Here is a 25,557-nt window from a genome sequence, read left to right as displayed (position 1 = left end):
GTATGCAAAGATGACACAGAGATGCTCTTTGAGCCTGGTCTTGAAAACTGAGAAGTGTTACTCACCATCTGCCGTTGCAAAGAACTGAGTGGATGGTGGGTCCTGGGGTGGTATAGCGACGACAGCACTGGGCTGGGAACAGACCTGCTACACGGCATCCAACGCCCTGCACCTCAGTCAGACAAGGATCTATAAAATGGAACTAACAGCACCTGCCCTGACTATCCCCCCAAGTTGCCATGAGGATCAGGTGCAAGGGTTTTGAAACAAGACGATAATGAGAGGAAAATGCCCCGCGTATGCAAGGGATGGGTAAGCCCTATTTTCTTATCTGGAGATTACTGACTCTTCCACACTTTGGTGAGATCTGGAAGAATCAGAAGACACATGCTTTGGTGACAGCCCCATTGAGGGGCTTCTATTCCAGCACAAGCAGAAAGAGAAGAAGGAAAACCGAAATCCAGAGAGAAGCAACATGGCTGGAGCGTGAGGCAAAGCAACCAATAACAGCCTCAGCTCCTCGGCACCATCTCATTACAGAATAATCCTATAAGGCATGATCAAAGAAAGGATCAACAGCTCAAACATATTATCAGCCACCTAAGCCTTGAGAGGAGAAGGCCCACTGAGAGATTAAGACACTTAGGACGTGTCTGAGAGGTTTTCCTGCAGCTAGAGCTTCACTAATTGATATCCATGCATTGGCAACCACACTGCCTGGCTCGTTATTACCTCCACCTGAGAAGGAAAGCCCACCCTCACGCAGACTCAAGGGCCTAAAGCAGAGAGAAGTGCATGGTGAGATTTTCTGCAAGGTCACATGAAACACCCTTTTGCCTCTAATCAGGCTACACAGACACACACTTGGGTTGGGTACAAGTTTCTTGTGCACATAGTCAATCAACCATCAAGAGGCAGATATTGAGCACTCTATGAATCAGGGCTCTTTCAGGTACAAAGGAAAAAGATATCCAACTATAACTGGCTTAAGCACAAAATCAATTAATTGGTCCATTTAGCTAAAAAAGCCAGAGGAGATCATGGTTTGAGGCTGGCTGGATGCAGGCACTCAAACAATATCACTGGGAAACTGGCTTTCTCCAACTCTTAATTCTGATTTCCTCACACTGGCTTTATCCTCTTTGTTTTGTTTTGGTGGGGGAAAGGGGGAGTGGGTCTCCTATTCACATCCTCAAAGCACTAAGTCTAATTAGCTGTGATTGGATAGATTTGAGTCATATGTTTATTCCTGAGCAAGTCCATGTTCAGCAGCTGGAGTATATTGATGAAGCAGACTGTCAAGCCCTCCCACCCCTGGATCTTGGGCTAACCCACCCAAACCACCTAGACTGAAAGTGGGTGAGGTAAGGGGTATACCTCAAGGAAAACCCAGGTGCTGTCACCAGAAGAATGACAAATGGATGCCAGTTGGGCAAAAACAACAGATGTCTATTCTCAGAACTCTTCTGGTGGAAATCCAAAAAGGAAAGCCACAACAATGCCGTATTTTTTCATCAAGGAAACCATTCTTCAGTTGAGGAAAGGTGTCACATATAAAATTAATAGAAAACCTAACTGATTATAACAAATAACCTCAAGCGTACATTATAGATCGTAAGTCTGAAAAATGACGTTGGCTGCTATAACTGAGCAAGACACTTGATCTCTCTGTGCCTTAAACATCATTTCTCTAAAATGGGGGCAATAATCAACTCTATTTCGTAGGGTCATTGTGATAATTTAATAAGAGAGTTATCGGAAGCATGAAGCACAGTGCATGTCACATAGTCAATAAATCTTGTAGGACTTGATTCACTTGTTCAATGCTTCCTATGTGCCAAGAACTACTATAGGCCCTGGCAGTGCAGTGAAGAAGGAAGGTCCTATTATTGTGCTGCTTATATTTTAAAATGAAGAAGTAAATACATAAATGAACAAAAAAGGCCATGAAGAAAAATAAAACAAAATGAACGATAGCGATGGGAGAGAGGTACTTCAGGGAGAATGGTCGGAGAAAGCTTTGTTAAGGAGTAGCATTTTAACGGAGATATGAATGACAAAAAGAACTAAGTATGTGAAGATCTGGGCTCATCAGTAGCTTGGTGAGATAAAGGGAGAGTGGCATGAGGTGTGGTCACAGCGGGGAGTCAGGGCTGATCATAGAAGTCCGTGCTAAGGAATTGTATTTCATTCTAAGTACAAAGGGAATTCAACGCAAAGGTTTAATATTTTAAAGATTACTCTGGCTTCTGTATAAAGAATGGACTATGGGTTGGGTGTAAAAAGTTAAAGTGAGAGCTAGAGAAGAAAAAATGCTTGATGGAAGAATAGAATGAAAAAGTAACAGCGATCCCTGAAGAAAGCATAAAGTAAGACAGAGCTAAAGCGGGGTCCTAAGGGAGCCAATCGAGGGAGCCATGAGCATGGTGCAGAGTAGTGGTGGGAACGCTTCCGTGGCTCCGTATTGCCTCCTTACTGTGAAGAAGTAAGCTGTGTCTGACAAACTCTCCTACTGAGAAAAACTACAAAAACTGGAACAAAAATAAAATTAGTGTTTCAAGGCAGTGGGAGCCACCAAGGCAGTCATGACACGAGGGGCTGAAAAAGTGCTTTCTCTACTCAGGTCATTTTCTGATTCTCACTGCAGAACAAAAAGGCGAAAGAGAAAACAGTGGCCTAGCAGTTTCACTGGGGTATAAGGCCAAAAAAAAAAAAAAAAAAAATAGTTATAGGCAGCCAGAAATTGAAGAGATAAGACCCTAGAGAAAAAGGAACCACAGAGAAGCAAGACCAACATCCCACGTGCAATTTCTTATCTGTGCCTTTGCCAAATTCCCAGATGTGCATGTAGGTGGTGACAGTCTAAGTAGCCAAGCAAACAGAGCTGATAACCTCCTCCAGGAGGTGGAGCTAATTTCGCTCTCCTTGAGTGAGAGCGGGACTTAATGACACAGGGAGGGAACAGAGTATGGGAATGGAGAAACAGTAACTCTGCAGTGGAGAAACCTGCCAGATACCACCTAAATGAAATGACCAAGGTCAACATCAACAGTGATAAGTCATGGAATAACATGTACTCACTGAGGTCACATGACAAGGAGGGCACCTCACCACTATGATGTTCTTTCAAAACCTCATAACCTCAGTCTAATCATGAGAAAAAATCAGACAAACTCAGATTGAGTGGCATTCTATAAAACACCTGGCCAGCACTCTTCAGACCATTAAGGTCATGAAAAAACAAGGAAAGACTGAGAATCTGGCACAATGCAGAGGAGACTAAAGAGACATCATGAGTAATGTGGTATCCTGGTATCCTGGTATCCTGGATTGGGGTCTGCAACAGTAAAGGGACAAAAAAGGAAAAAACTGGAAAAATCCAAATAAAGCTTATAGTTCAGCAAATAGTAATATGTCAATATCGCTTCCTTAACGTCTGACAAATGTATCATTTTTTTCCCAAATGTATCACATTATGTAAGATGTTAACATTAGGGAAAACTGGGTGAAGGGTATATGGGAAATTTCCTGTAAATTCCAAAATAAAACAAAATGAATGATAGTGATGGGGGGTGGTATTTCAGGGAGGATGGTCAGGGAGGGCTTCGTTACAAAATAAAATTTTAAAAGATTATTTTTGAAAAAGCAGCTGCTAAGAGGTGAAAACACTAAGTAATGATTTTGGCAGTCCCATAGAGTTGTGGAAACAAGAGCTGGAGTTGTCAGGACCCACGAAGGAGAATGTTCTGGCTTTCAGCGGAGAGCCTGATGGGCTATGCCCAAGGAGTAAAGCAAATCAGAAACAGACACCCCTCATATGGTGATGGGCAGTAACTAGCCTTTTGGTGGTGATCACTTTGTAGTGCACACAGAAGTCAAATTATAATGTTGTACACTGAAATTTATATGTTACATACCAATTTTATGCCCAAAAAAGTTACACTTAAAAAAAAAGTAGGGGGACGAAATAGACACTCCTTACAAAGCCTGAAACAAAGCTTGAAATCATCTGAATGCATGGTTGAATCAAGATGATCTGTCCACACTCTGCCAGCCTGAAGGAAATGTAATCCTTTCTAGAAGATAACATGATTCAGAGCCAGTGTAATTTTTCATATATAATTTCAAGTATTTACTGCAAAAATACCAGGCATGATAGTAAACAGATACAAATGATCAAAATCCAATTTTAAAATATCAGGCAATAGAGAGATACCAGTAGATAGCCCAGATTCTAGAATTCTCAGTCAGGAATTTTAAAATAATTATGATGATTATATTCCAGAAAATAGATGAAAAGAAGGGGAATTTCTCCAGAGTGCTGCAATCTATTTTTTAAAAAGAAAAAAGAAGTGAAAGTGCTAGCCTGAAAATTAAAACAATTGAAATTAATTCAGTATATAATGTAAAACTAGAGTAAACACAGCAGAAAAGACGATTAGTGAAAAAAGTAGAAAAGGTCCAGATAGATTCTGAGAAAGGGGGAAAAAAGAATAGAGAATGCAGAAACAGGCAGAAGTGGCATAGAAACATCACAAAAAGGTCTTAGCCTATGTGTGAATTGGGATTCTAGTGGAGAGGAGAGAATGAAGGAACAATAATGAAGAAATACTGACTATTGATGAACTAGACCAAGACACAAATTCAAAAGAGCTCTGTGAGTCTCAGCAGGATATTCACAAAGAACACAGAACCTCAGCAGCCACTGTGGACTGCCAGGGGTCGAGGCGGCAGTGGGCAGGGGGTGGGAAGCTCAGTCTGGGGATCCCTAGGACTGGGCAGAGGATGGTGCCCAGCGGGCCTGGAAGAGGGCCTGGACACATCAGTTTGGCCAGAGTGTGTGCTCCAGGAAGGGAAATCCCATCAGCAGTGTTGGAAGGAGGGACCCTGCAACCTTTGAAATATTCATTCTTTGGATGTAAAATACCAGTGTTGGATGCCAGATCAAGATTCAGAGGAAGAAAAGGATATTGATACCACTCTGTCGGAACAAGGTGAAATGACAGAGGATTTTCTCTGGTCATTAAAACAGAGAAGCCAAAATGGAAAACATACTTTCTACTATATCTGTTTGCTTGAACCAGTTTTTCCCTCCATGGAACACTGGAGAAAATGGATGAGTTCTGTTTCTTAATAACTATAAAGTAAATGATTCCTTTGCTCTAAGTTATTTTTAGAAGAAGCACTTAAATGAACAATTATGGACTGGGAGCATAATAAATGTGTTTTGAGAATTGTTCTAAAAGCAGAAAGAATAGAAAGATCATTATTTTCAAACTTGACTCTTCAACCAAATGACACAATTTGTACATCCTTTGTGAATGGTATAAATGTGGCTAATGGGACTGATATAATCCATTACATAGAGCCCCATGAGAAAATGTCTATCAGGAAAGTTCAGCATAAAACTTTATTCAATCTTTCCTGTGCAGTTCTAAAATAGTGTTTGACGGGTATGAAAGGCACAGCATTGTAAATACAGTAAATGGTACTGTAACAGTGTTGTATGGTGACAGATGGGAGCTACACTTGTGAGCACAGCATAACATATAGACTTGTTGAATCACTAAGTCGTACACTTGAAACTGATGTAATATTTTGTGTCAACTATACTCAGTAAAAAATATATATACACACATACACACACAAAATAATTAATTAATTAAAATAGTGTTTGACTCCTTGGAAAAAAGCAAACAAACATAGGCACATGATATAAAACTGATAAAACCAAAGTCAGTAAAATATGTAAAACCACCAGAAAACAAAGATGCACTATCTTTTTTTTTTTTTTAAAGATTTTATTTATTTATTTGAGAGAGAGAATGAGATAGAGAGAGAGAGCATGAGAGGGGGGAGGATCAGAGAGAGAAGCAGACTCCCTGCTGAGCAGGGAGCCCGATGTGGGACTCGATCCCGGGACTCCAGGATCATGACCTGAGCCGAAGGCAGTCGCCCAACCAACTGAGCCACCCAGGCGTCCAAGATGCACTATCTTTAAAGGATCAAAAATAAGGCATATAGCTGACTTTTCAAAGATATTATATCGGGCAGAAAAGAATGGAATGACATAATCAACAGTATACTTCCAAATACCTCTAAGAATCAAAATCTAAAGCAGAGAGGATACTAGAAAATATTTTGAACTGAATAATATTGAAAACATAACTTGTGAGATGCATCTCAAGTAAAGCTCAGGAGAAAAGACAAAGTCTTAAATGTATATTAGAAAATAAGAAAAGTTAAAAATCAATTATCTAAGCATCCATTTCAAGAAGCCAGAAAAAAAAATTAAACAAGCAAAAAATGCATAAGTTGAGAGGGAAAAAAAGGAAAGAAAGGATAGAAAACAAATTTATAATATAGAAAAAATTTTAAAGCTGGTAATTTGAAGTGACCAATAAAATGGCTGATCCCCTAGAAAGAATAATCAGGAGAAAAGAAAGCACAAATTATCCTATGACAAATAGAAAAGAAGACATCACTACAGATTCTATAGACTAACAAAGTAAGAGAATTATGGCAATTTTATGCAAATAAATGTGAAAATTTATATTAAATGGACAAATGCCTAGAAAAATACAACTTACTAAACCCACCACAAGAAGAAATCTACAATCTTAACAGTCCTATATCTATTAAATAAATTGAATCTGTAAATAAAAACTTTCCTCTAAGAAACCTCCAGGCCCAAATGGCTTCACCAATGAACATTTCCAAACATTTAAAAAAAGAAATAACACCAATCTTAAATAGATGTTTCTAAAGAATAGAAATGAGAAAACAATTGATAAGGCCACCACAATCTTTATACCAAAACCTGAAAAAGACATTTTTAAGTTCTAGGCTAATCCCTCTCACGAACAAAGACTATCATTTTGTCAAAAACCAAGCAAAATGGAAGTAATAGAAATTAGAATTGTTGGTATCTTTGGCATATAATGACTGGGAGGGGATATGAGGCAGGCTTCTAGAGTGCTGGCCATGTTCTGTGTCATGATATAGATAGCATCCATTTTGTAAGTAACTTAACAAAACTTACTCACTTTATATATGTGTATTTCCATTTTAAATGGTTTTTAAATACACAATACAAGAATCTCTTTGCATCACCTCCTTCCTTCAACCAACACTGATTATGACCCATTTGCCGTGGTTCCTAGCACAGAGAAGGTAGTTAATAAACATTTGTTAAAAACAAAATGAACAACTCTTTTATTAGAGACGTAAAGCCTCAGCACAGTGTCAGACACCCAGCTGGTGTTCAAAATATATGTACTTTTTAAACGAATGAACCACTGACTGAAAACTCAGAAGAGAAAGAAAAAAAAAAAAAAAAACACATCCTCTGCCAAACCTTCTTCACGCCAAAACTCCTTGTGGAGGCAGTGAGAGACCCAATAAGAGGAACTGACTAAATAAACATGAAATAAGAGTTAAGGACAGGCTAAGAAGAAAGTAGGAAAAAACAGACCGAGGTGGTGTGATGGAAAGACGGGAAAGCAGCGCAAGGGGATCATGGAGTCTCACATGGGTGTCAAGCCGCTGGAGTCCAGCGCACAAGTAGAGACTTGGCTGCAAAACTAAATTGGGAGAGTCTCTGGGCAGAAAGCCAGGGGCTGATCAGTCTTGATATGAGGCATTTCTTCTTCACTGATCCTACCTCCTCTTCTTTTATTTTAGGTCTCCAAATGAAGGTGTTGGGAGCCAGGACTTGAGAGACAGGAGTCCTAAGTTCTAGACTCAGCTTTGTAGGGACACCTTAAGCCAGTCATTCCAATTTCCAGGCTTCTTGGTGACTAATTAGAAAAATGGGAGGAAAGGTCCCTCAATATTTTAAGCATCCACTGCTCATGACTAAAAATTCTCCTAGTGCCACTGAGATTTCCCAAGTAGTTCTGAGGTCCCTTCTTTAAAGCACAGAAGGCATACTATTGCTTTGCAATTAAAAAAAAAAAGAAAAGGTAGCAAGTTCATTCTCTAAATCGGGTTAGGGAAGGCTGGCAGTAAGCCTCCCACTCCTTGGAGGAAAGGCTCTTCCACAGTACCATTTGAAGACCCATATTCATCAAAATACTTCAGCACAATTAGGCAAGCTGCTCAGTTGCTCCGAATATCCATCTCTCTTTACAAAGTATCACTGAAGCCTGTCAAAGCAGTATTGAAACATCCAGCACTCTCTGTGAATGGCATTATGGTCAGAGGCTTGGCATTGTGTTAATTACATTAGCAGGTTCAGGCCTGCATACTCTCACCTGATTAACACTATTCCTTCCTCTTTCTCTCTTCAGGCCCTCTGCTGGGATCTTTTTGTTCTTCCTTCATTTATTCAGTCATTCATCCTTGCAAGAAATATTTACGGAGCTCTTCCTATGTGCCGGGCACCATGCCCGCTGATAGACATAGATCAGTAACAAGCCAGGTGAAGTCCCTTCCTCTGTAGATTTCCTTTACTTTCTCTCTCCATGCCCTTCATTTCAGCTGGAGCAAAAAACAGTGGAAAGACCCGTTAGCTGTAATTACGTACCTGCATTCTCATCCCAACTCTACTACTAGTCTAAGGGGTAAGTCAGTTAACCTCTCTGGATATCGTTCTCCTCTTCTGTAAATAAAAGTGTTGAACCATAACAGTCTCTAAGAATGTCTCACATGGACTTTTTTCAGTAGCTTCTAACTAGTCTCCCTGTTTTCATTTTCCCCTCCCATCCCTACACATGTTACTCTAAACACAGTAGCCAGACTAATCTTGTTAAAATGTTAAGTCAGATCTTGTTACTCAAAACCCTCCAAAAGGGTTTCACTCAAAATAAAACCCCAAGTCCTTACTGTGCCCTGGAGGCAGTACACGGCCTCGCCCCCAAGCACTCTCTGACCTCCTCTGCTGGTACACTCACCTTCACTCATTCCACTCAGGCTTGCTGGCCTCCTTGCTGTTTCCTGCATACTCCAAGCATACTCTCCTCTCAGGGTCTTTATGTTTGCTCTCCCACCACCTGGAAAGCTCTTCTTCCCCTCCCTGAGGTTCACATGGTTCATTCCCTCACTTCTTTCCATCCTCTGTTCAAATGTCTTCTTTTCAGAAAACACTCCCTGATCTGACCACCCTATATTAAATAGTACCGCTATATCATTTTCTGCCCTTAGACAGATTTTTTCTCTTTAAACCTTATGTTTAAAAATAAATAAATAAATAAATAAATAAACCATATGATTGCCTAATACATCATAATTTACTTTTTTATCTGCTCTCCCCTCCCCTGGAAGATACACTCCATTAGAATAGGGATCTTTACCTGTTTTGTTCCCTGCTATATCCCTAGTGCCCAGAATAGTGACACAGAGTAAATGTTGAATGAATAAATGAATGAATGAATGAAATTAAAGCATGAATCGCCTCTAGGAATAAAATAAGTCTTGGTGTAGGTCAAAATGTACTCATACTTAGAAGAGCTCAAATCTGGCTACCTATAAGGGGCCACCCCAAGTATTGGAATTAGGCTACACAGAATACTTACCATTACAAAATGAACCATCTGCTGGAGCCAATCCATTCCATTCCATTGAGATTTCTATTTCAAAGCATGGTAGTCACAATAAGATTAGACTGGAATGCCATATCTTCCATGCAACTTCTTGTGATGAGAAGAATGGATGCTACTCTCCCTGTACGACTTAGGCCCAAAGAGATTCGGTCGTTTATCCAACATCATCCAGCCTTTTTGAGGCAGAGATAAAATAAGAACATAAATCTCTGACCTCCAAGCCTGCAGGTATTTCAATAGTGACCTACACAAGACAGAAAGATCCAAGTATACTGCTTATAGGCATAAGAAATACATGAGATTTGGGGTAAAAAGTGTAGATTCACAACAATGAGGAACTTTTCCCACTGAACCTCTAAAGTGATTTCATGTCCGGAGGTTCAAAGTACTGTTCATCCTACATATTGGCGGATCCCCAATGCTTGGCACACTCTGACTTCATGCACGCTGATTAAATAAAAGTAGCAGCCTCAGCGTAGACAGAAGCCTACTAGAAAACAGGGAGCCCCAGGTAGTAAATATTTTCCTCTCCTGCACAGCCCAAAGCCCTGGAGCCAGTCACACCCACATCAGCAACAATAGCAACAACAACAACAACAACATACACACACACACACACACACACACACAGCGTCCCTTGAAGGAAAAGAAAACATAACTTCTACACACTGCATTCACTTGCTTCCTAGCCAGGTAAGGAACAAGGACAAAGTTGTGACATCACAGTTTGTTTTAGAATCTTCAGGGGCACAACAATGACACAAGTAGATGCATACATATATGTCCATGTGGATAGAGACCCATTTACAAGCACAAATGTACAAATACACATGTGTACTGCCCATTTGCTTCAGAATACCTGGATGGACAGGTGGATACCAAATCACAAATCAATTCATATATACAGAAATATACATGTTTGTCTTGCCCAAGCTACTCACAAATGTACACACACATATACAGAAACACATTCACAAAGATAATATTTACCTCAAAGTATTACCATGGGAAGTAAATGAGATTATGTGAAGTGCACACTAGTACCTGATAGATAAAAGGCATGCTAATAAAGGTTAGCAATAGATATAGATAGATAAATAGATAGATAACATAAATGTATATAAGACTCATATGAATAACCACCTTCAAAGCAAAATTTCCTTTTCAGCCACTACTCAGAAACTCATGGAAATACTAAGCAGCGCATCACTGTGTGTGGAAGTCAATATAAAAGAGTAATGTGGGGTGTGTCATAACAGTGGCGTGGAGGTTGGAGGTGGGGATCCCTGCTGGTAGGAGACTGGTGAACAAAGCTTTCCAGATTTCTTTGGGAGAAAGCCTGGGCTTGGAGACAGCTGAGCTGTTCTAGGGAGAACCAACCTCCAAAACCTCAAAAGAAGGAGTTCCTAACACTGCTGAGAAAGAGGGAAGGGTTGTCCCCACTCAATAGGCTGGGAGGGGAGACCCCAGAGTCCCAGCCAGTTCAAATAAGCCAGAAAATCCTGCAGAGGCTATTAATCCACTAAAGTCTGGTAGCTTGGAGAAAATCTGATTAACTCCACCTCCCCAGCTGGGCTCTAGAGTGAAATGTATAGCTGGTTTCCGAGACTCAACTAAGGTGGGAAACCCGGGGAGGGGGGGCATGGATAGGAGTGGTTAAGTACTAGATAACTGTGTGTACAGCTTGGCTCAATCGTTATTTGGAAACAAGACACATCTCTAAGGCTCTGTTGCCCCAGCTTGTGACGTGTAAATAAAACTGTCTCCTGTCCAGTTGGAAGAGGGCATATCTTCCATATCTTCGTTCCTTCCTTCTCCCCCAAGGGTGCCAGCAGTGAGGCCAGGATTGCTCCCTCTTGACCCTGGACAGTGGTCAAGGAATTTCTCCTGCATCTTCCTGTTGCAGTGGCCCAGGGGAAGAGGCGGGGGCTTTTAGGACCAGACTTCTTGAAACCTCTCCTTTACTTCTGTACCAAATATTATAACTTCAGAGCTCTAAAGAAACTCAGGGATCTGGTTCAATTCTTCCCTTTTAAGATGATGAACTGAGCCCAGAAGCAGGTTCGAACTGGGGCCCGTGGTGTTTGTTTTACTCACATACAACTACATTCTTTAAATATCGTGGCAATATTTTGGGAGACCTCGAGAGATTAACTCCATAATCTCCCCCACCCCACCGCCCGCTTGCAAAGGAGAGGAGAGACGCGGCTCTCGTCCAGCACTTTAAGCGTTAAGCTCAACCCAGAGTCTAATACGCGATTGGCCAAACACTGAGAAAAGATCTGGTTTTCGCAGCCGCGGGCCAATGAGCACCTCGAGTGGGAGGGTTTGAAGATACTAAGGAGTTTTTCCCCCCTTTTTTCCTCTCCACCCCCTCCCATCGGCCTTCGCCAGCCCCCCCCCCTCCAACCCCCATGCCGCCAGTTTGTTAAATTAATGCAGTAAGAAAGTCTGAAGATCTGAAGGAGTCCTGGCCAAAGGAAGATGGGCGAGCTCAGAAAATCGAGATGCATCTGAAGCCTTGGGCTACTGAGCCCCGCGGGGTCGCCATGGACCCCGGCAGCCCCTGAAACTTGCCCTGAGCTCTCTCACGCCTGCAGCCCCAAGCAATGGGACACCTTTCCTGCAACGATCATAACTTATTCGGCGGGGACCAGAGAACAGGGATCGCAAGGCGACAGCAGACCAGCACGCAGGCAGGGGAACGAGATTCCGGGACTCGGTCGCGATGCGCCAGCCTGGCACATTCTCCGGGATTTAACTGAAGGCAGCACCGTCAATCGCTTCCCCTCGCCCCTAACCCCCTCAGGCCAGCCCAGGGGCACAAAGCCCAGCTCTCTCTACCCAAATGCTCGCCCAACCTAACGGTCCGAGGCCAGCGCTCTGATCGCCACAGAAGATTTTTTTTTCCTTGCATGGAGCTGGCCGTTTAAACAGAAAAACAGGGGTAAAAAAGAAAATATACCCACCCCCAAACGTGCCTCCCCAGCGCCGCAGGGAGCCAACAGACAAGCTGGAGTTTAACAAACAGCAATACTCTTCGCGCTCCTGAAAAGCAGGGCTGGACGCTCTCCGTGGTGCTGAAACGCTTCGCGGCTGCCTCTGTCCGTGGTACCTACAGACCCCTCGTTCCAATTTCCCCTGGGGCTCTTCCTCCGCGCCCCGGTTCTCCACCTCCTCTTAGCATCTGGATTATTTTTTCAATAGCGCTCGCTGGTTTTGTAAGTGCCGATTTGAAACATTTTTGCCCCCATAACTCGTGGACTACAAAGCACAAGGACCTGAAAAATGTACAGCTTCAATACTCTTCGACTCTACCTTTGGGAGACCATTGTATTCTTCAGGTATGCAATTTTCTACTGACCACATCGCTGTAATGGAAATGGGGGAAAGGAGCACTGAGGCTGACTCTGTCCGTGATCCCCCCCCCATTTGGGGGGAGGGGGCTGTTGTATACCGCTGCAATCGGGTCTTTCCATCCCCCGCTCCCCCACCCCACCCCGCCCGCAGGGTGTCTGGCTTGTGCGTGGAGGTCTGAGACAGTCGCTGCTCTGGCAGCTGTTTGCCTGTTTTTTGTGATTTGTTTGTCCTTCCACCTGCTATACCCCTGCCCTATCACTGGCCCCCAGCCCCTCTGCATATTGGCTCTCACTGGGCTGAGGACTTTAAGGGGAAGCTTTAGGAGTTACTCAGTTTAATTAGGACTGCATTCTCTCTAACCGCAGTGCCGAAAACCTCAGCTCTCCCGTCTGGGAGCCAAGTGACAACTAGCGGTGACGGGGAAGGTTGCACTCGAACTTGCTGGACACAGAACATTTTATTTTTCTCTCCTTTTTTGTTGTTTTCTTTTTCTGCGGGGGGGTGGGGGGTGGGAGGGATTGCTGAGGCTTAGTGCTTGGAAACAATAGTGTTATGACCTCAGGTTGTAAAGCCCTGAACTTGGGTGCAGAGTGAATCTACTTAGGAACAGATCCTGGGAAACATTCCCTTTTGAAACTTTGACTTCCTCCTCTCACCCACGCACCTTTTCAAACTCTACTTTGTTAGCTGCAGATCCTGAACTGATGGACAATTCTTGTTTGTTTTGTTTAATTTATGTCTGTCCCTCAGTCTGTAGCTGAGTTCCCTCACCCGTTATCTCCCAGGTTAAAATTTTCTGCCTACAGGCTTAGCATTCTATGTTAGTACAAGTGAAAAGTGAAAAATCACCTCTTCGGGAAGCATTGGAATAGATAGTCCTTTGTAAGTGGGTGAATCAGCCATTGTCAGAGATGGTTATGATAAATTCCATTTATATGAATTGAAAAAAATTTTTCTTCTTCCATGACCCGCAGGGATCATTAATCTTTCTCATTTTAGATACCTGCCTCTCATGTTTTACCACGGCATGGTATTAACAGTCATTTGAAAAACCCACTCTAGGTTATTTTTAAAAATAAGTAACCACCAAATATTCTCTCCATCATAAACCAGCAACTAATTCTTGGTTTTCCTTTTAACATTGTAGAGAATTCTGCATATGAATTGTTGGTTTGACTAACCTGTCGATTGGTTTATTAAATGAATGACACCTCCCCCAGACCCCAGACTGTAAGGATCTATATGTCAACCACTCTTCATGTCTTTCTCTTGAGATGAAGAAAAGACCCCCTCCTTCCCTGCGATACCCAATGCTAAAGCTTCTAATGTCCAGCTCAAATAATTCTTTGATAGGCCATAGTCCTGCCCACAGCTCAGAATGCAAAGAGTCAGGGAGTCAGATAGAATGAAAAAAGTGCAACAATCCAGGGCCTTGTGAATTGTAGTGAAATGTAGCTACTTTATGGGGGAAAGGGCAGGAAGTATCCTCTCAACAATATCAAATCCTTTCTCCCCTACATACATACAGAACTGTAAAATGCTTGGAGATGGGGTACTTGGTAACATTTGTATGCAAATTGATTCTCTGTTTGGCTTACCGAGGCAGAACTGAACCAGAAAGATTAAAGAGCAAATTAATAGGACCAAGCACATCACCTCCCATACACACACCCGATTCCTTTTTTCTTGATGAACACTATGCTTGATTTTCTTCTCCCCGACCTTGTCTTTCACAAAAGGGAGACACAGTCTAAAAGGTTTGCATTGTAATCATTTTGATAACACTATGAATCCACCGTGTTAATTCTTTAATAAACTGGTGGTGGCCCATCAGAAAGGCTCACTCTACATCTCCTTCCCCTACGTGTGTCAAGGCATATCTGAGCTACAATGTATATGGGATTCTGTGTTTATAGGGAAGAAGAGTCATGACTTTGGAGAGCTGGGAAGGGATTGGTACTATTGCACTTTCAAAATACAGGAATGGCTACATCATCTGAGGAGTAAATGTTGTTTCAGAAATGTTCTGAAACATAAAATAATAAAACTAGGAACTGCACTAGGGAAATACCCTCAGGAATTTTTCAGAGAGATGGAGAAAAAAAGGTCAAAAGGAGGGAAAGAATTGTCTTTGTGTAATTGGCAGTTTCATTTCTAACTCTTCTCATTTTTGAAATTTTAGGTGAAAATGCAGAAGCATTAAAATCTGGGGGCTCAATAGAATTGTATGTGGGGGTAAATGGAGATGGGCAGCTCCCTAGCAGGTTCCTTGTGAATAACCCTTTCTCCCCCAAGGGACAGGCACCCATGTTGGAATAAGCCAGTCCAATCATCTCAGGCACCCAGGTACTCCTTAGATTAAATGATGCCAGCTGATCACCTTGTTGGGGAAATCTGGGGGCCAGAAAAGGAAAGGCCATCAATAACAGAAGTACCGCTGCATCAGTACATAACCAGCAAATTGGCAATAATGACGGTAACACAAAACAACAATCAAAGTGAGCCAGAAATCTCAGATGGTGCCAACACAGAGAACAAATCGAGGCCTTAGACAGAGCTGAGGGGAGAGACACATAGGGCACTGGGAGGCACACAGCATTGCAGTGCTCATCAACTGTGACCCCATAAGTAAAATGAGGTGATTTGGCTGAAGTTCTTGCTCTAGTATTTTAAAAGCCTATGGTTCTAAAATTCCATGAGTGACATTCTAGGTTTCAATAACCTAAATTTTGTCTCTATTTTCAGTTGGAGATGGGGCTTTATATCCAGACTGGTCAAAAATAATAGGCAAAGATATGGCTTTTTTATGGTAGAAGCACATTCCTTTCAAACCTCCTTTTCAAGCCAAAGGGAACTTGCTTTGATTCCCAGAGCCTTTACAGTGCCTTATGGCTAGAAGGGCCCCAGGAAGACCCCAAAATTTTTTTATCTTCTGAGTAATTCAAATAGACTCATAGCATAAAACATGTTTCTCAGTCTTGGCACTATTGACATTTTGAACCGGATAATCTTTATGAGGAGGGCTGTCCTGTGCATTATAAGATGTTTAGCAGTGCCGTGGCCCCAGTGGCACCCCCCCCCCAGTCATGACAATCAAAAAGGTCTCCAGACCTTGCCAAAAATCCTGCGGTGGGGGTTGGGGTGCAAAAATTATCTGCAGTTGAGAACCACCAGTACAGAATGACCAAATATTTAATCTGCTGTTTTGATGTACTAATTTTTTTAATGAAGAAAAAAGTCTAGTTTCCTTGAGAAAATGCTCCTTAAGAAACACACAAAGCACCCCAATGAAGCAAAAAGGGACCTAGCCCATGCATGCAAAGGGAATAAAGGTAGAGGAGATAAACCAAACCTAATCCATGGCTGGCTTTCCCAGAAGATGATCAGCTTCTCTTTATGTGCCACTTCTACCTGCCATCCCAGTAGATGCTTCCTTGCACAGGGTTTTGTGCTAAATATGGCACTCATTTACAAAGAAAGGTCACTAAAACCTTGAAGGAAAGATGTTTCTATGCACACTTGGGTCAAAAGAAACATGGCAAATAGATTGTTTCATATCATCCTGGAAAACCAGGTGAATGAATTTTCCTTTGAGGTGGCCCCTCTGGCTTCTGAGTCTCCAAGCTGGCCAAGAGGGGCAGATGCCCACCTCAATCTTTTCCTCCTGGTAGCACAGCTGTATTTTCCCTCAAATCTTACCCGCTGCATTTTGGGCATGCAGAAAGTATCTAAGAGCTTCTGAAATGGACCAAGGATTCTTTTCCTAAGGAAAGAAGTTTCTTGGGCAAGTTTGCACCAGGGCCAATCAAAATGTCAGTCTACCCTCTTCGGGGAGCTTAGGAACCTTGAGTAAGAGAAAAGAAAGCATCACGTCTTTTATTCCCGAAGTACAGCTTAGACGAGGACCCTAGGCTGGTAAATAGAGTTATGAATCGGCACATAACTTCTGCATATTCACAAAACTGGCGATGACCTCTCAGGGGATATTTAGGAAATTTATTCTTGAGACCAACTTGTTATGAAAGAGGTTGCAAACATGTGGCACAGTGGAGGGAGCAGTGGGCTGTGATTTGAAAAACCCCCGTTCTAAAGTCAGCTCTGCCCCTGTCCTGCAGCATGGCTTTGACAAGTCTCTGCGTCATGGGGACTCAATTTGCTCACCAATCAACTCAAATGACTGATTCCAACACCTCTAAGTTCCCTCCCACCTGGGATAAGGTCTTTATAAAAGACAGGCCCATACCCACAAAGGCTCAAAATGAATTTGTTTCAATGCCAACGCTGCCTTCCTTTCTTCACCAGGCATGTATTTATCATGTATGGAAGCGTCCGGTCCACAACCGGGCACTCTGCGGAGGGGACAGAGGTAACAAATGCCAGAGTCCCTGTCCTTGCAGAAAGGGGAGACACTGCTCCCTTTAAAGCTACATGAAAACGTTTTTCCTTCATCAGGGGGCCCACAGAGCTCCTCTTCAGACAGCCCATGCACACGTCTTGCGACAGCATCACATTTATGTGGGCGTCATTAACTTTATTTCCTTCATCAGCTGGCAGAAGCCAGAATGATGTTTCAAATGGATGGCACTGTCTCCCGCCTGGCCATCTTGACGCTATTCTGCAGGTTTTCTGCTGCTTTAGGCAAAGCGGCCTTGGCCCAAAGGGCAGGAGACCTGGGATCCAGAATTTAGCTAGTGCCATGACCTTGAGAGGGTTCCGTGACCTTTCTGGCCCTCAGTTTCCCCAGCTGTAAAATGAAGGGAATCAACAAATCACTCTCTCTAAAATCATTTTCAACTGTGCCAGTTAAGGATTATCTTCTTCCAATCTCCTCCATGATAGAATAGTTTTGGTTATAAATATTGCTGCGTATTTCAATTGTTATAAGAAATAGCAATGTTGCATTATATTTGGGCTCAAAAGTCTGAAAGAACTGAGGACCTCATTAAGCAACTTCACTGTGGAGGGTTATCCCACCCTAGATAGTGATACCTAGATTATTGACAAGTCACATAAATATGTCCGTTTCCCCAGGAAGCGCTTTGGATGATGAGAAAACATGGTGCTTGATTACTATCCCCACAGAGCTGAGGAGTGGCATGAGAAAGAGACCAAAAATTTCTATACTTTCACCAGGGATTCCGTTTGGGTTTTTTCCTCCCCCCATAAAAGCTATGTTTGTAAAAATCTGTTTGCCAAATCCTATTCATCATTAACTTATTCTCCCCATCTTTATCAATCAAAGGCATACATAACTGCCAGAAATACTGAACATTATGGGATAAGCGATATCGCCACACTGAGTTGACCTAAAACAAAAGTAAAGACACGTGATGCTTTTTAGTGAGTCCATAGAGCTTTGTCAGAAGTAAATATGCAATTTGTTAGAGTCTCTGAAATGTTTAAAATGGATTCTGAATCCTCATTACTATTTCATGAACCCCCTAGATATCCAGGGACCCCATTTGGGAAACATTAAATTTGATTTATTCTATACAGCTCCAAGAGAAGAATTGGAGCAAATTGATGGATAATTATTTTAATGTACACACACAAATTCTAGTTCAATGTAATTTGGAAGTTTCTGGCAGATCTGTCAAGTGGTGCAATGGGCTGCCTCGGTGGTAGTAAGGGTCCCTGTCACTGGAGGTATGAAATCAGAGAAATCCACCTCCCAGGAAGGATGTAGAAGAAATTCAAGCTGCTTTTGTGGAATGAGATTTATAATTTACTGCATTAAAGTAAATGAATGCAGGTCAGAGACAAATCTTCACAATACTTCTATTCTCTCCTTTCCTGACCCCCAAATTACCATTCCAATCTTTGTAAGCTCTCTGGGCCATGCCATAAACACACTTTCACCCATCCCTTTTCATTCTTTAAAATGGATTGGTGATGAATAAATTGGGCAATGAACACGAGCATGCGCACGCACACACACGATGCAACAAAGGATTATTAAAAGGAAATCACCTGGTTATGTAAGAGGCTGGTTTTAAGAAATGAGAAGGACCTCAGAATAAGAAAATGTCAGAGCCAGAAAGACCACTAGAAAGTGCACTGGTCTCCAGACAAGTCCATGGGCACGGACAGCGTTCACAGGACCGGTGGCCGGTATGGCTGAAGGCCTCTCAGCCCTGAACGCCAGCTGTCCCTCCTGAACCAGCCCCGTTAAGCCTAACACACAACTGAAAACACCACAGGGCCAGCCAGCAAATTCATGCAGAAAGCACACTGGAAGGGAACAATGCCCGGAGATGCTGAGAAGAGGGGCTTATCCGCAGTGCCTCTGCTTTGTAATGCGAGCCCTGATGAGGGGTGCCGAGGCCCCAAAGCTTTTGAAACGCCTTATAAAGGATCCCTTTGTGGCTTTCTGAAGTTGATATTGTCCGAGTCTCCTGAGGCTAATTCAGTGCAATTAGATTACCACTCTCTGCCTTTGGATCCGGCTGTTTCTTGGTGTCCGTTGCTAAATGAGTTTACCGTCTTAACAGGGAGCTGCTGACAGTCATTAATCCCAGCCATGAAATGGGCAGCGTTTGCTCTTGCCTCGCATACGGGGCAACCCAGAGGCACCTAGAGTATAAGCCTCTGCTCCCTTCCCGGCAAGGTCCTCCTTGATTTCCCACCCATTCACCCCCAGAGTCACACGTTCCTTCAGAGTATTTTAAGTGCCAACAGAATCATGGAGACTTAAGGCAGGTCTATAATTCAGCAGCTCTCAAATCTAGCTGTAAGGGGCTGGTCAAACATATAGTTTCCCCCCTCCATACTAGATTACTGAATCACAATCTCTCAGGAGGGGGACCCAGAAACTTGTAATGTTAACAAGTGTCTCTAAATCAGTGCTTTTCAAACTTCAGTGTGTGTGTGAATCACTTGAGAATCTCACTGAGATGCTGATTCAGACTCAGGAGGTCAGGGGTGGGGCCAGAGAGGCTGCATTTCTAACAGCCCCCAGGTGATGCTGATGCTTCCATGCACCCAAGGTTTGAGGAGTAGGGCTCTAAATGATTCTGGCTGGGGACCCCTGACATAGATCAACCCTTTGATTTTGCAGATGAGGAGAGGACAAATGACTTCCCTAAGGTTATAGAGTGAATGGTGGAGCTCCCCAAGTCCTGCACAATTCTATTCAGCCCCTAAACTGATTCCCCTGCATGTCATCTCTAAGGGCTCTGCCTCTGCACTTTCCTCCTTTGGCTCATAAACACAGACACACACCTCAGAGAGCTATCCCCATTCCCAAACTGGTGGTCTGGGCCCTGGAGTCCTACTGTACCTGGGTACTCCGACCATGCGATGCTGGATAAGGAGAAGGGGCACCTGAGGAATGGGCTGTGAATCCCAGCCCTGGGGGGCCCGAGGACACAGCAGTGAGAGTCTGTCGGGACTGATGGAGGAGGTAGATCAAGGTGATCAGAAGGAGGAAATCTGTGGTTTCTCGCTCCAAGGATGATCTCACTGATCAGTCTCCCTGTGCACATCACACTATCAGCCCCACATAACTAGTGTACCGTTTAGGACTCCCAGATGTTCAGTCTTGCCCCCTGCTACCATCTGTCTGACCTTGGGACCACGTCCTTCCTTCTTCTCTACCCCCTTCGACCTATTATCCTCTGCAAAGCATATTATTATCTTAGACATCAAATAAAGTAACCGCTATGGTCTTCGGCCTTGGAGAGCTGCAGGTTGATGGCCGTGTGCTCAGTTCTGCAACACTGCCCAGCTCGGGAGGAATGCGGCACAGCCGCAGCAACCGTGGCAGCCAGGCGGACTTGCAGCACTCTCCTACACGAGCACTCAGCAGCTTATCGAGTGTTTCACACTCACGATCCCATAGGAGCTTCCCAGTCACCTTAAAAAATAGATACAAGACAGTGGTTACTATCCCCATTTTAGAGTGAGAAAACTGAGGTTTGGGGAAGTGACTTGCCTAAGAATGTATATATAGACACACACACACACACACACACACACACACACATATATATATATACATTCCGAAAGCTGCAGGTCTGGTGAGCTGGTGCAGTCCGCAGGCTAAGAGCCCCCCTCCCCCAGTGGGCCGCAGTGGGAGGATGGAAAGAAGCCTACAAGAGAAGAGCTGGGAATTCTCCATCAGGCCTTCAGTTTGACAGCCATATTCTTCTGATTCTTAGCCAGATAGGTATTTCTTTCTCTGTTCTTGATCATTTGTAATTGTACAATATATGCATATATTCCTTTTTAAGAAAATCTAATACTAGACTTCAGCCTAAAAATCCCCTTTGATAGGATCTCCAGGTCCATCCCAGCTTTTGTTCCTTTAAGGGGTATTGTACTTGATAATTTTTATTCATCTACGTATGTGTGTGTGTGTGTGTAAGAATGCATACACACAATGCATAACTATTGAAGGATACATATACTATCATCTTGAGGAATCATATTGCCTGTATCATTCTGCAGTTTGTTTTGTGCACGTCTTACCATGTCTTGGGAAGCTTCACCTGTTGAGGCACGCAGTTCCACCTCATTCTTTCAACTACTGCAGAGCATTTGATGTTACGTATATCCCCTTGTTTTCCAGCCATCCCGCGACTGATGGGCATTTATACTTTGTTCTCAATTTTCCACTGCCATCAGTGCTGCAATAATCACAGTGTACCTACGTCTTTGTGAACACATGTGACGTTTTCCCAGGCAGATAACAAGAACAAGAAATGGAACTGCTGGGGCACAGAGTATGTGCGTCTTTTATGCTAATAGATGCTGCGGGCTAACGTTCCTTTCTTCCCGAATCTTCCCTTCTTCCTCCCTCATGATGCTCCCTCTCAACCTGGGCCGCAACAATGCACTAATAATAGTTGTTACTATTTGTTGCGCGTTTATTGAATGCCAGGTCCTGTGTTAACAACATCATGTGCCTCATCTCATAACCCCACAAAAATCTTTAGACATAAGTACTATTATATTCCCATTTACAGCTGATAAAACTTAGGCATAAAGAGGTGATATAATTTGCCCAAGGTAAGATAACTAGTAAGATGCAAAGTCGGGATTCAAAACCAGGCTGACTCCAGAAAACATTCTTTTAACCATTGCACTGATATTGTTACTCCAAGAATGCACCAGGGAGAGGAGAGAGGGGACTGAAGTGGATGATGAAGACAGAGGCAGAAAGGAGATTAATTTCCCTCTCTAGATAATCAAGGGCTAATCTCTTTCAGATGGTTCTAGATCATCATAAAGTTAACGTACATCTATAAATAGATGTGAGTTTTCAATCTCCTCCCTTCACAGAGGAGGGGAATGGTACTGACTTCTGCCCCCATCACAGATGGACGTGGTCAGGGCTCTAAGGGCAGACAGGTCACTACAGTACCTTTCTTCTTCATCCCACCTGCCTAATGAACAAAAGCCCTCGATTGAAAGAGCTATCGAGGGTTCTGGAAGACAATTTCTGCCTGGGCTGGGAGGCCAGGAAGAAAAACAGCACAATCTGTGGCCCATTTTTTTTTTTTTTTTTAGTTTTTTTAGAGAGAGAGTGTGTGTATGTGAGCAGGGGCAGGGAGGGGCAGAGGGAGGGAGAGAATCTTAAGCAGGTTCCACGCTCAGCACGGAGCCTGGCAAGGGGCTCAATCTCACGACCCTGAGATCATGAGTCGGATGCTTAACCGACTGAACCATCCAGGTGCCCTTAAAAATTTTTAATTGACAGGCGTTACTCCTCAGACCAAAGCCTCACATCCTAACCCACAAACACACAAGACTGAGAATACTCAGTTTCCCTTATTCTCCAGGGAGGGAGGTTGGAGAGGCAGCCCAAGCTCCAGCATTGGAGGTCTTGCCACAGACTCCAGATTGGCTGTTCCCAAAGCGCGGCCAAAGGGCTTCTCAGGACATCTCTAATCCAAGAAACCATGCCCAGGCCTGACGAGGGTGGCAGGAGTAGAATGGGGACAGGAAGCAAGGACTGGGCCAGCACTCCTCTGTAATCATGAGCGGCACTTCAGACCTGGCCTGTGGGAAGCCCGAACAATGCTGTCTCAGACACCTGTTTTCAATAGCTCTCTGAGTGACACCAGAGACTTCTCCAAGTGTATCCATAGCAGGCCTGCTGCTAATAGAAGAAAAAATACAATAAAAACAAAGTCTCCTAATATCAACTCTTGAAATAAACTTGCTGGTTTGTTTACATTATAAGCATTACAGGTTTGCTATAAAATATTTAAACCACATAGGAAAATAGGATTCAAACTAAAATCCATAGAAATCTTACCACCTGGGGTAAATCACTTAACAGTTTGATATTCAGCCTTCCAGACGATTTTAATAACAATGACAAAAACATGAGTGCTTACTATGTGCCTGATATCTTTCTACAAGCTGTGTATTAAGCTACGTAAGCTTCAGAACAATCCTATAAAACATTTTTCACCCCACTGTAGAGATGAGGTTACAGATGAGGAAACAAGGACGTTAAATCATTTTCCTCGGGTTACCCACCTTGGAAATGGCAGTGCCGGATTGAAATCCAAGCAGTCTGGCTTCAGAGAGCCTTGAACTGCCGTGCTACACTAGGGAGCTGTTTCTGTTTTTCAGAAATGGGCTTATAGTAAACATCATGTTCTGCAACTTCCTTTTTTCACTCAGCAATACGCTGTCAGTGTGCATGCAGTTATCTCACTCCTGTTTGCATTCACGCTGCCCTTTGCTAAGCATGCCAGGTTTTAGCAGGACAAAACTCCACTTGTCACAAACTCCACTTGCCACCATAAAGCCCCCACCTCCGTGTCCAGCCCTTTCCTTCACACAAACAAAATTCCAGCCCAAACTGAACTTCTCACTGGTCTCTGTAGCATGCCCCTTATTCTCATCCCTGTACTGTTCTCACACTGGTCCCTATCTCTCCGTAAATCCAGAAAAAACCCTCCCCTCATTTCTGCCCTGAAAGGCACACCAACCAGCTCCGGATTCAAGCTCATCTGACTTTGAATCCTGCCTCGGTCACTTCCTTGCTGTATGATCTTGGTAGTTCACTCATCTTAAAAACTGAAGATAAGAGCTTCGCCAATAGATCAATGAAGTTACCTTTCATGCACTTTTTCTGCACAGAGCATAAGCCCTTAATGAATGCCAATTTCTTCTTCACTTCTCTGAGATCCTATCCATGCCTCAAGGTCCAGCTCTGGCCTCACTACCTCTGCGAGGCAGCCCCTGGACCGCCACCATCCCCCAACTGGCCGTAGACTCTCCTTCCTGAGTCCCCTTGGAGATGTAGGCATGCCCCTCAGCACTCAGGTCACTCACAGTGGCCTTACGTGCATTTGGGTGCCCTTCTAGCTTCCCTACTGGACTGTAAGCCCTTCCAAGGCCAGGAACTTAATGTATTTTGAGGGACATGGGGAAGGGCAACAAGAAGATAGAGACACCCAACAAGAAGACAGAAGCACCCCTGGTGCTTCCCAGAGTTTTCAACTTGTTCTACTTCTTCCTCATACATAGCATCGACCCTGTGGCTCATGTATATTAGGTATTCAGTGCCTTTGAGTTGAATTACTTGGTCCCCGCATGCCTGCTCCCCCATCATCTTCTTACTGGCACTGCAGAAGCCCAGGACCAGAAGGCTTCCAACCAGCCAACCCCAAAGCACTGCTGTGTCTCACTGTGACCCCTTTTTTGCTCCAAGACATGAGTCACAGTGAGAGTGAGCTGGACATGGCGGCTCAGCCCTGGCTCGGTAGCCAGTGAGGTGAGTTGCTCAGCTTTATCCTTGCTATCTGGCTGAGCATGTGCAAACTCTGGGCCTTTCAAAACATCTGAGCCATCACCGATGAAGCTGCTTCCCACCATGACCCAGGTCTGCAGAGAGGCCCCTTTCATAGGACAAGGCAAACTTCCTACAATGGTTTTTAATTGTGCAGAAAGCATGAACTTCATTAGAGATCATTTTCTTGGTGTGATCTAAAACATTTAGCAGAAAAGAAAAACTCTTGACAGGAGCCAAGAAAAGACTGCATCATATCCAGAGAGAAGGGGCTTGGAGGACTTTGTTGAATATGCCTTGGAATATAAAAAGCTACGCTTCCTAGAAAAAAGGGTGACAAGTTTCAATAAAAGGTGTAACCCCCATGCTGCCTCAAAATTGAACATCCTGGAGATGAGAACAGGATTTTCCTCCCCCTGCAATTCCTGCTCTGCCTTTGTAACTGAGTCTCAGTTCTTCCATGCCTATAAGTAGACTGGACTGTGTAAAGACTATGGGTCTGTCCAGCTGTCATTGCATAATTCTTAAATTAAGTTGGCTCATAGAAGACCCAGCAGTTAAAAACTCTTGTGAATCAGTCAGATATATTCTGGAATCCTGGTTATATCACTTGATTGATACCTGTATGTCCTGGACAAAGATTGTTTTTAAGATTCCTAAGCCTCAGTTTTCCTCATCTGTAAAATGGCAATGATTAGTATCTACTCCCCCCACCCCAAAAAATCATCCTAAGTATTAAATGGGAGAAGGTGTATAAAGCGTTAGCCACACATGTGGCACAAAGAAATCGTGCAAAGCAGGAAAACCATGATGACTATTACTAAAAGGGGATAGGTGCAGAGCATTATGGAGCATCAGGAAGAGTCTGTTTCACTCTGCCTGGAGGTGGGGAGACAGCACAAAGTT

General features: G+C 43.4%; 1 protein-coding gene across 2 annotated transcripts in view; it reads left to right on the top strand.

The window, feature by feature from the left end:
* The first annotated feature begins 12,639 nt into the window (after positions 1-12,639).
* The window catches only part of GLRA1 (glycine receptor alpha 1), an 81,169-nt gene continuing 68,251 nt past the window's right edge, over positions 12,640-25,557 (top strand). For both annotated transcript variants that reach the window (XM_032395271.1, XM_032395272.1), the window contains exon 1: positions 12,640-12,886. In XM_032395271.1, the coding sequence (XP_032251162.1) occupies positions 12,831-12,886 (56 nt within the window). In that variant the 5' untranslated portion in view covers positions 12,640-12,830. The remainder of the gene's footprint in view (positions 12,887-25,557) is intronic.

Source organism: Phoca vitulina, unplaced genomic scaffold, assembly GCF_004348235.1.
Source record: "Phoca vitulina isolate PV1807 unplaced genomic scaffold, GSC_HSeal_1.0 scaffold83, whole genome shotgun sequence".
Classification (NCBI taxonomy): domain Eukaryota; kingdom Metazoa; phylum Chordata; class Mammalia; order Carnivora; family Phocidae; genus Phoca; species Phoca vitulina.
The sequence above is the reverse complement of the archived record's forward strand: the minus strand, read 5'-3'. Positions and strand labels throughout refer to the sequence as shown.